The sequence below is a fragment of the Neophocaena asiaeorientalis genome, unplaced genomic scaffold, assembly GCF_003031525.2.
Source record: "Neophocaena asiaeorientalis asiaeorientalis breed wild unplaced genomic scaffold, Neophocaena_asiaeorientalis_V1.1 scaffold191, whole genome shotgun sequence".
Taxonomy (NCBI): Eukaryota; Metazoa; Chordata; class Mammalia; order Artiodactyla; family Phocoenidae; genus Neophocaena; species Neophocaena asiaeorientalis.
This window is the reverse complement of record NW_020175105.1, coordinates 35158-46859: the sequence shown is the minus strand read 5'-3', so window position 1 is coordinate 46859 and position 11702 is coordinate 35158. Positions and strand designations below refer to the sequence as shown.

Here is an 11702-nt window from a genome sequence, read left to right as displayed (position 1 = left end):
ATGAGTGGGAGACCCAGGTCGAGGTGGAGCGCCTGGCTCTTCAGGGCTCCTTCTGAGGAGGCCAGCAGCGGCCCGGGCAGGAGCACTGTGCTCTCCGAGCAGGAAAACCCTGACGCCAGCGGGTACGTACCTGCAGGGGGGATTCCGTAAGATCTGGTGGTGTACGTGTCATGTGTCCTATGTGCTCTGTTCACCTGGAAAATAACCCTCCTTTATAGAGAAAGCCTCTGACGTTTCTCTGAATCCCAGTACTTTCTGTGGACTGCTGTCTTCTTTCTATGGCAGGGTTTTTAGGTTAATTACAGCAAGTGGGGGACAAGGGTTATAAAAGAGAAGACATTCTTTTTTAATGTCACTTTGGCAGCAGTGTGAAATTATGTGATTGTAACCTGCAGCATCTCCGGTCATTCGTCAGTGGCCTCTTGCCCGGTCTCTGTCGTGTGTAGGGTCCAGCGCTGAGCTTTACGACTCTGGACACAGAGGGCATTTGTTACGTCCTTGGGTGAGAATTGACTACACAGGCTGTTAGTGGGTACACATTTTGAGCTAATAACTGTCTCCTCTAGTTAGAGCACGTGAGGAGACAGCAGGAAAGCCCCGGCCACTTGGGTGGCCCAAAGACCCAAGACCCTTCACCTGCCCCCTTGGAGCTGCCTGCTGGGAAAACAAAACAAAGAGTAATGAAGTAACGGTCGCCATGGTGACAGCTAAGCTTTAATCAAAAAGCTTAGTTAACCTTTGGTTAATGAGGTATGTGGTAATTTTCATTAAGCCAGTCCCTCGGGAGGGATCCATGACCTGAGTAACTCTCTTTAGACAGTGGATCCCCCAGGTGACCAGTGAGATTTCAAGGGGTATGGTGGTTTTAAGAATGCATGTTCGGAGAAGAGGGCTGGGAAAACCTTCCTCTCTGTTGCTTTCAGCACATTCTCACCACCCTGGATGGACAATAGACATGATTGCTTTTCGTAGATGGATAAGCCACTTAAAGATTCTATATGGGGGAAATTAGGTGGCTCATTCTGTAGAGGAACAAAATTTGCCCCCCCCCCCCCATAAAATACGTCTCTTTGGCATGAGGGTTCATTTAGGCCAATTATTTTGAAGAAACAGAAGACTCAGGAGGTTCTTTTTACCTTCCCCTTAGCTGTGTAAAGAACTGAGATAAAGGGACCGTCCCTGGAACAGAGCTATCAGCAGGGAGGGATGTCTGCAAAGATTTGGGGCAAGAGGTGGGGACCGGCAGGGCCCAGACATCAGAGTCCACTCTGTGTCCCACTGTCTCCGCTTTTATGTACCAGACACTTGCTTTTCCATCCCCATGTGAACTGCCTCCCTCCCCTCTGAAGTCCCAACCCTGACCTCCTCTTCTGCCTTTAGCTGAAGATGGTATTTGAGGTGAGGGTCTCAGCCATCTGGGCGAGCGACTCCGTTTTCCTGGCCTCCCTCACACGTACCTGTTATAAAACTTGTGTTTGCTTAATCTGTCTCAGGTCCATTTAATTCTTAGACCAGCCAGAGGAATCTAGGAGGGGAGAGGAAAATGTTTTCCTCCCTGAGGGTCCTGAGTCTATACTCCCCGCGGGGTCTGAGCTGCTTCGGGAGCCGTCAGGTTACAAGCCCAATGGACAGTACAGCTCAGGAGCAGATCCCTGAGGGAGTAAATCTGTCCATTTGGTCAACTAGCTCAAACGAATTCAGGAAACCTGTTTCCTGTCTGGTTCGCATAATGTTAAACAGCAACGTTACTTTCTGTGGCCTGGGGTTTTAGGTTAATTACAGCAAGTGGGGGACAAGGGTTATGAAAGAGAAAGACATTCTTTTTTAAAAAATGCTCTTCAGCAGCAGTGTGAAATTATGACTGTAGACTGCAGCCTCTCGAGTCATTCATTTGTCAGTGGCCTCTTGCCCAGTCTCTCTCGTGAGCAGGGTGCAGCGCTGTGAATGAAGCAGCTTCCAGACTTGAGGTCCCTTGCTCAGCCATTCTTCATTCGCCTGGAGCAGGGAATTCTGCCTTTCTGTTGATGGAAACTAGCTCATAACAGGTCAAAACCCCAAACTCAAACTGCTCAAGGGACTTGCTGAAATGCAGGCCCAGCAGTGCCATAGGGGCGGGGCGGGCAGCAGGCCGCTGTGGCCAGACTGTGGGCACACGTCCGTCTCCAAGGGTCCGAGGGGCCTGGTCCCCATTTGCGTGGCCTGAGGAGGCTGAGGGCCGGCGGGGTCCTGGGCACCTGGCTTCCTCAGTGATGATGGCTGGGCAGGCCTGGGAACCTGGCCCTGAGGGCACAGCCAGCTGAGATTCCTCAGTGGGGCCTGGGCACCGGCAGGAAGACCCAGACTGTGTGCTGGATGAGCGCCCCCTGGCAGGGTGACCGACCCGCCCAGGGACCCCCGTCCCCTCAGCCATGGCCTGGACCTCGGAGGGCGAAAGTCAAGACGTGGGACCTGAACAAGTAAGATGTGGGGTGATGATGCCGCAAGGACGCGTGGAGAAGGAATTTGATGCCTGTCTTTCTCTTTATTGTCTACGACCTTTAAGAGCATTACACCTTTAGATAAAAACTTGCAGGACAGAGGATAACATTTGTTTTGATGGAGGTTTATAGGAACATTGTGACCTGACCTTCCCAGACAGCTGCGAGAACAAAGGCTCTGACACCAAGAAGCCTGCAGCAACCAACCTCGCCCATCCCCCGCCTTTCCTACGAAAGGGCTTAGCTGAAAGGCTTCAGGGAGTTCTGAGGTTTTAAGGCGTGAGCCACCCGTCTCCTTGATCGGCACTGAAATAAAACTTTCTCTGCTCCACGCTCCAACGTTTCTGTTTTGTCTGCCCTCACTGTGCATCGGGCACACAGACTTGCGTTCAGTAACAACGCCCCCTTTCCTAAGTTGAGACCCAGTGCCTCTCCTGCTACGTCAAGGTGCCATCTGTAATTAATGAGTGATTCATCTTTACCTAGTTTTTCGTACGTTTTAAATAGAAATTTCATTCTGCCACCTTAGAGTACTTTGCCCCAAAGCTCCTAGCCTTCTGTCTTAACGTGATTCGCCTATTTTAGCCATTTTCTTTTTTTTTTCTTTTTAAACCATCTTTAAAGTTGGATGTGGAAAGGTTATAACTGGGATCACATTGTAAAACTCTTTGGAAAAATCTACTGAGGCCGAATATGCACAGACTCTACCACCCAGCAGTTCCTCTCTTGGGAGTTCACCTAAATGAAATACACACGGTGTGTTCATCAAAAGCCACGGACAAGAGCGCTCACAGCAGCATCGTTTGTAAGACTGCAACGGTGTTGTGCATCACGGCCCCTAACGCCCACCAGCATCAGGATGGTACCCGTCTGTGTACTCACACAGTGGGGTACTCTGCAGTGATGAGAATGAAGGGGCTCCAGCCACGCAGCGTGAGGCCATGGATGGCTCGCAAACATTCAGAGGATCAGCCACACATATGTTCCGTTTACGATTCTTCCCAACCAGGAAGCCTACTCAGTGGGCACAGAGCCTGGGAGAGAGGTGCCCTTCAGGGGCGGGAAATGCAGGGTCTGATGGGGGCCCAGAGGGGCTGCTGACCAGCCGCTGTGCTCTCTCCTTGTTCTGGGTGAAGTTACATGGATACGTTCATTTTGTGAAGGTCCACCGAGCTGTGTGATGGTTTGTGCTCTTTTCTGTATGTATGTTGTACTTCAATAAAAAGTGGGGAAAAAGGTTAGGATTGCTTTCAAGAATTTTATCAGATAGTTGCTCATTGTCATAGTTCTTTAGCTTAATACCGAATTTCCACAGAATCAGACTCTGACTTTTCTTTTTTCTCTTTGGCTCACGCTACATTGCAGACCTCTAAGAAAACAGACCTCTGTTTTCTTCTTTATAAGCATTTATAGGCATAAAAACATGCAACAGCATGACAGCAATGTGTGTGAAAGAGAGGGGTATGTATGTATGTGTGAATATGTATATACACCAGCCTGAATCCTGTTTTCCCTCAATTTCACAGATAGTGGATTAGGAATTAAATTAACTCACATACTCAGCCTAGTCATGTTTCTTGACTTGGTTGTATAGAGGTTAAAGTTCAAATTAAAGGTTAAGGGTGGTGTGTTGTTAAATTCTTTTTGCTGTTCTTCTTTTTAGGTTAACTCGATCATGGAAGACTGTCACGAGTATGGTGTTTATACTGACATTTCTTCTTCTAGGTGAGTCTTCCTAAATAATGATCCTTGAAGCCATTTCACAGGATGTGTGTGGTGAGAGACATCACCGTGGAATGACTCACATTTGTAATAGATGCCACAGGAGCCTGGAAGTGACTGCACGCTCTTGAACCATTCCTTTTTTTTTTTTTTTGTCTTTTATTTCTGATCGTAAAAGTAATATGGGCATCTTTGTGAAAACTTAGCAAGTACTTTATTTCTCTTAGAATCACAGTTTAAAATGAAAGAAGTTGCTGTGAAGTTAAGAATCCTTTATATTTTTATTGCAAACACATACAATTGACCTTTTCTAAATCTGGGTGACTCATCTTATGGGATTTTGACAACCAAAGGCTCTGGCTTATCATAGGATTCTTGAAGAAATGATGGAGCATGCAGTTTGCAGTTTTCTGACTGTAAATATCACCCATCGCAAACCCTAGCACACCGGAAAACTGCTCTGTGGTATGCAGACAACCTGAAGTGTAGACTGCCCATGAAAGAGTTCCACCCAGTTTCACCACGAAGTGCTGTCTTACATGGCACTGGGGGCTATTTAGTTGGGACTGCATGCAGATACCTGGACCGAGGGCTCTGTGAAGCTTGCACCAGCCTTCCTTTAGCTGCATCTTAGGGCCCTGAGCACCCACCCCATCTCAGCAGACCTCTAGACTAGACTTTGAATATTTCAGTTCCTACCGAGAACTGCACGCTTCCTGGCTCTGCTGCTTCCAGCTGCCTGGTCTTTATCTCTCCTGATTTCAGTCTGTGAACCTCAGGGGGCCGCCCCCGCACCCCCGACCCCTTGCTGCTGCCCGCCCCTGACTCATGAACCCTCTGTGATGAGATTTCCCACAGCTCCACCCTAGCCCCATGTACAGTGATCCACGTCTGCTCTTCTTGGGCTCCACCTCCCTGCCTGTGTCAGGAACACGCCATGTGAACGGTAGAACTACTTGGGCCCAGGATTTTCCTTGTTTTGGAAATGAATACCGTATATTCCTTTGATATCTTTTAAGATACATCTTCACAGTGCATGCAAACTTCTTCTTTGTCTTTCCCCACTGTAAGTTTGCCCACTTGCCCACAAAGGGGCCAGATCCATTTTAGACACCACTGATGTGTGAATGATTTCAATGGAATTAAAGTGGACTCAGATCCTTTTTTTTTTTTTAATTGATTTTCGGCTGCGTTGGGTCTTCGTTGCTGTGCACGGGCTTTCTCTAGTTGCAGCGAGCAGGGGCTACTCTTCATTGCAGTGTGCAGGTTTCCCATTGCAGTGGCTTTTCTTGTTGTGGAGCACCGGCTCTAGAGCGCAGGCTCAATAGTTGTGGCACATGGGCTCAGTAGTTGTGGCTCATGGGCTCTAGAGCGCAGGCTCAGTAGTTGTGGCGCACGGGCTTAGTTGCTCCGCGGCATGTGGGATCTTCCCGGACCAGGGCTGGAACCTGAGTCCCCTGTATTGGCAGGTGGATTCTTAACCACTACGCCACCAGGGAAGCCCCTCAGATCCTTTTTTTTTATCTACTGGGGTGAAATCCACATAATATAAAACTAACCATTTAGAAGTGAACAGTTTAGTGGCATTGAGTGCATTCACAGTGTTGTACATCTACCACTTCTAATTCCGAAACATTTTCATCAACCCCAAAAGAAACCCCACACCCATGAATCAGTCACTCCCCATTCCCCCTCCCCTATCTCCTGGCAACCACCGATCTGCCTTCTGTTTCTAAGGATTAACATGCTCTGAATGTGTCATATAAACGGAACCATACAATGTATGACCATTTTTGTCTGGCTTCTTTCACTAAGCATCGTGTTTTTGAGGCCCATCCATGTTGTAGATGAATAAGTGCTTCATTCCTTGTTGTGGATGAATAACATTCCGTTGTATGAATAGACCACAGTTTGTTTATCCAGTCAACTATGGATGGGCACCCACTGCTTCCACCTTTCAGCTGCTGTGAATAGTGCTTCTATGAACATGTGTATAGATGTACTTGTTTGAATACGGTAAGTCCTCTACATACGAACCTTCACGTTGTGAACTTCCAAAGGTTTGAATGTACGTTCACATGTCCAATCACATAACTTAGTTCGCATGTCTGGTGTACATTGTCATGCGTGTGCATCCTCTATAAGTGGTTGTGCTTTTGTGTACTACACAGTACTGTATAGAGTACTGTAGTACAGTAGCTTTATTTCTTGCCTGTTCCCTCGATGCCAGCCCCTGGGTGCCAGCTTTTGTACTGTACTGCTGTACTTTTCAAGGCACTGGACTGTAGAATTTAAAATGTTTTCTGTATTTTTTGTGTTTGTTTGTTTTTTATGTATCATTTGTGGGAAAAGTATTATAAGTATTTGGACTTATGAAAAACTTGGACTTACGAACTGGCTCTCAGAACAGAACTCGTTCACGTGTAGTGGACTTGCTGTACCTCTTTTCAATTCTTTGTGTTATATTCCTATTAGCAAATTGCTAGGGAGGAATTGCCAAACTCTTTTCCAGAGAAGCTGCACCATTTCACTTTCCCACCAGCAATGTACGATGGTCCCAGTTTCCACACATCCTCACCGACACTTGTTATTCTCCATTTTTTAGGATTGTAGCCATCCTGGTGGATGTGAAGTGCCGTCTCATTGTGGTTTTGATTTGCATTTCCCTAATGATTGATATTGACTAATATTGAGCCACTTTTTATGTGCTTGTTTGACATTTATATATCTTCTTTGGAGAAAGTCTCTTCTAGTCCTTTGCCCATTTGATTGGGCTTTTGTCTTTTTGTGGTTAGACTTGTAAGAGTCCTGTATATTAATATATTCTGGATATTAGACCCTTCTCAGATATATAATTTGCAGATATTTTCTTTCATTCAGTAGGTTGCCCTTTCACTTTTTGAGTAATGTCCTTTGATGCACAAAATGTTTTAATTTTAATGGTGTCATATCTAAGAATCCATTACTAAATTTTCAGTCATGACAATTTACTTCTATGTCTTTTCTGAGAGTTGTATGATTTTCGCTCTTATATTTAGCTCATTGATCCATTTTGAGTTAATTTTTGTATATAGCATGAAGTAGGGATCCAACTTCATTTTTTAGCAGTTATCTCAGCATCATTTGTTGAAAAGACTATTTTCCCCATTGAATGGTCTTGACACCCTTGTCAAAAAATTCAGTCAGCCATAGATGTATGGGCTTATTTCTGGATGTGAAATTCTATCCCATTGGTCTATATGTCTATCTTTATGCCTGGACCACATTGTTGGAATTTGACAGGGATTGCTTGGAATCTATAGACAGTTTCAGGTAGTATTGTCATCTTAACAATAGTAAGCATCCTGATTTATTTACATCTTTAAAAAATACCTTTCAGCATTCTTTTATAGTTTTCAGTTTGAGTTGTAAAATGTGTCTCCTGTAGGCAACATATAGTTGGATCATGTTTTTTTAATCCATTCTGGCAGTCTTTATTTTGATTGGAGAGTTTAATCCATTTACATGTAAAGTAATTACTGATAAGAAAAGAATTCCGCCATTTTCCTATTGTTTTCTCTGTCTTATACCTTGTTTGGTCCTCATTTTATTCATTATTACCTTTTGTGTTTAATTATTTTTTTTGTTTTTTTTTTCTTCGCTGTGCCGCACAGCATGTGGGATCCTAGTTCCCTGATAAGGGATCAAACCTGTGCCCCATGCAATGGAAGCACACAGTCTTAACCACTGGACCACCAGGGACGTCCCTGTAGTGTACTGTTTTGATTTTCTTCTCATTTTGTGGATATGTTTTAGAAGTTTTCATGGTGACTACCAGGGAGATTACAACTAACACTCTGAATTCATAAAATATAGCCTGAATTGGTACCAACATAACTTCAACAGCATATAAATACTCTGCTCCTATACAGCTACATCCCTTCCTCTTTTATGCTGTTGTCAAAAATTACACTCTTTTTTTTAACACCTTTATTAGAGTATAATTGCTTTACAATGGTGTGTTAGTTTCTGCTTTATAACAAAGTGAATCAGTTATACATATACATATGTTCCCATATCTCTTCGTTCTTGTGTCTCGCTCCTTCCCACCCTCCCCATCCCACCCCTCTAGGTGGTCACAAAGCACGGAGCTGATCTCCCTGTGCCATGAGGTTGCTTCCCACTAGCTATCTATTTTACTTTTGGATTCCTTTTATTTCCTTTTCTTCTCTGATTGCTGTGGCTAAAACTTCCAAAACTATGTTGAATAAGATTGGTGAGAGTGGGTAACCTTGTCTTGTTCCTAATCTTACAGGAAATGGTTTCACCATTTTTCACCATTGAGGACGATGTTGGCTGTGAGTTTGTCATATATGGCCTTTAATATGTTGAGGAAAGTTCCCTCTATACCTAGTTTCTGCAGGGTTTTTATCATAAATGGGTGTTGAATTTTGTCGAAAGCTTTCTGTGCATCTGTTGAGATGATCATATGGTTTTTCTCCTTCGATTTGTTTATATGGTGTATCACATTAATTGATTGGCATTTATTGAAGAATCCTTGCATTCCTGGAATAAACCCCACTTGATCATGGTGTATGATCCTTTTAATGTGCTGTTGGATTCTGTTTGCTAGTATTTTGCTGAGGATTTTTGCATCTATGTTCATCAGTGATATTGGCCTGTAATTTTCTTTCTTTGTGACATCTTTGTCTGTTTTTCATATCAGGGTGGTTGTGGCCTCATATTTTGTATCCACTAACATAGATCTATAATTATTTTTATGCATTTGTCTTTTTAATCATGCAGGAAATATAAAGAGTTACAAAGCAAAAATACAATAATACTGGCTTTTATATTTACTTATTAAAACTTATGGTTGCCTGCATTTATTGAAGAATCCTTGCATTCCTGGAATAAACCCCACTTGATCATGGTGTATGATCCTTTTAATGTGCTGTTGGATTCTGTTTGCTAGTATTTTGCTGAGGATTTTTGCATCTATGTTCATCAGTGATATTGGCCTGTAATTTTCTTTCTTTGTGACATGTTTGTCTGTTTTTCATATCAGGGTGATTGTGGCCTCATATTTTGTATCCACTAACATAGATCTATAATTATTTTTATGCATTTGTCTTTTTAATCATGCAGGAAATATAAAGAGTTACGAAGCCAAAATACAATAATACTGGCTTTTATATTTACTTATTAAAACTTATAGTTGCCTTTACTGGAGATATTGATTTTCTCCAGATGACATTGACTCTCTAGTGCCCTTTCACTTCGGCCTGAAGGAGTCCCTTTAGCATTTACTGTAGGGCAGGTATTCTGGCAATAACTTCTTCAGTTTTTGTTTTCTGGGAATGTCTTAATTTCCCCTTCATTTTGAAGGATGATTTGGGTGGATATGGAATTCTTGGTTGGCATGTTTTGGTTTTTTTTCCTTTCAGCATGTTAAATATGTCATCCCACCAACTTCTGGCTTCCATAGTTTCTGATAATATTCAGAGATCTGATAATATTCTTATTAAGGATTCCTTGTACTTGACAAGTAGTATTTATCTTGCTCTTTTCAAGATTCTCTGTCTTTGGACTTGAGGACACAGTGGGGAAGGGGAAGCTGGGATGAAGTGAGAGAGTAGCAATGACATATATACACTACCAAGGGTGGGAGGGAGGCTCAAGAGGGAGGGGATATGGGGATATATGTATACATATAGCTGATTTACTTTGTTGTACAGTAGAAACTAACACAACATTATAAAGCAATTGTACTCCAATGAAGATGTAAAAAAAATTTTTAATTCTCTGTCTTTGACTTTTGACTGACTGATTATAGTGTGTCTTAGTATAAGTCTCCTTAAGTTTAGCCTAGTTAGAGTTTGTTGAGCTTCTTGGATGTGTAGATTTATGCTTTTCATCAAATTGGGAAGTTTTCAGCTATTATTTATTCAGATATCTTTTGCTCTGTCTTCTTCTGGGACTCCCATAGTGTACATTGTTAAGTTTGAGGCTGTTTTGCAGGTCTCTCAAGCCCTGTGTACTTTCTTTATTCTTCTTTCTCCTCCTCATCATCATACTTGAAAATTTCAATTGTTCTGTCTCTGAGTTCATTGATTCTCTCTTTTGCCTACTCACATCTGCTGTTGAGCCCTCTCAGTGAATTTTTTCTTTTCAGTTATTGTACTTTTCAGCTCCCGAATTTGTATTTGGTTCCTTTTATAATTTTTCTATTGGTATTATCATTTTATTCATACTTCATTTCTTTGGTTTTCTTTAGTTCTTTGTCCATGGTTTCCTTTAGTTTTTGAGCATATTTAAGACAGATGGGTTATAAAGTTTTTGTCTAGTTAGTCCAATGTTTGGGCTTCCTCAGAGATGTCATGGCCAGTTTATGTCTTGAAATCTTTCAACAGACATTGCAGCCTCCCAGAAAACTGTTCTAGCCCAAGGGAGTGGGTAGAAACAAAGGTTGGCCTCTGCACCAGCTAATCAGGGGAACACTAGGCAGGTCAAAACTCAGAGTCACACTAGTTGAAGAACAATGTCTGTATTAGACCCCTGGCACAACATCTGCACCAGAAACATTGGCTGCCATCTGCACAGCCGCTGCCACCATTCTGGGGAGTGGGAGATGGTAGGGCAGGTGAGCAATAATGTCGCACTGTTCTCTTTCCAAAACTAATCTGCCCTTTTCTTCAGTCCTCTGGTTGCTGTAAGTTTGAGATTAGATTTCAGAATCCCAATAAAGTTGGTCCTGTTAGTCTTTGCAAGCTTATGATTGTTTCAATGAAGGAACAAGTTCTTGAGCCCCTTATGCTGCCATTTAAAATTATTGTCACCCAAGAATCTGATATAGCTTCCCTGCTTAGAGAAATCTCTATTAATATATGTTGTCCACAAAAATTCAATTAACAATCAGGTTAAGAAGGAAAAAGAGGAATTTTATTCAAGGCAAACTGAGGATTATATCTCAGGAGACAGACTCTCAGTAGTTCTGAGAACTGTTCCACCTGTTAGAAGTCGAAGGCACATATACATTTTTGAGACAAAAGCTCATACGTCAAAATGACATGCTGATATTTATATAAAGTTCACTCCCGTCTTTGAGGAACCCTGGATAATGTGTAATGCAGATGCACACTGCATATTAGGGAGGGAGGGAGGAGGCCCAAATGGACACAGAGAAAGAACTTAAATTTTTTTTTGTCCTGCCTGAAAATATAAATTTTGTTTCATCAATGTAAAATATCTTATAACTGTTTCCAGATAAACTATTTAATCAAAGTCAATCTTTTCCTTAACAGGATTTAGAAATCACATGAGGCTTAAAGAAAAAGAGTTTCCTCAGAAATCCAGACAATTTTATGCTGTAATTGCAGAATATGGTTCACAGCTTTACAATTACCAGGTGATGTTTTGTTAAATCATTTTGTTTGTCACTCATTTAAAATCTAATACACTAGATTTGTGATTCATTACCCTTTCTTTCTTCCCTGTTTCTCCCTTTTGCAATGGCAATGTCTA

At 42.5% G+C, this 11702-nt stretch overlaps 1 protein-coding gene across 1 annotated transcript in view; it reads left to right on the top strand.

The window, feature by feature from the left end:
- The window catches only part of SUN3 (Sad1 and UNC84 domain containing 3), a 42753-nt gene continuing 31051 nt past the window's right edge, over window positions 1-11702 (top strand). Inside the window, exons 1-3 of the mRNA XM_024764362.1 lie at window positions 1-122; window positions 4141-4202; window positions 11483-11586. Of these exons, the coding sequence (XP_024620130.1) occupies window positions 1-122; window positions 4141-4202; window positions 11483-11586 (288 nt within the window). The remainder of the gene's footprint in view (window positions 123-4140; window positions 4203-11482; window positions 11587-11702) is intronic.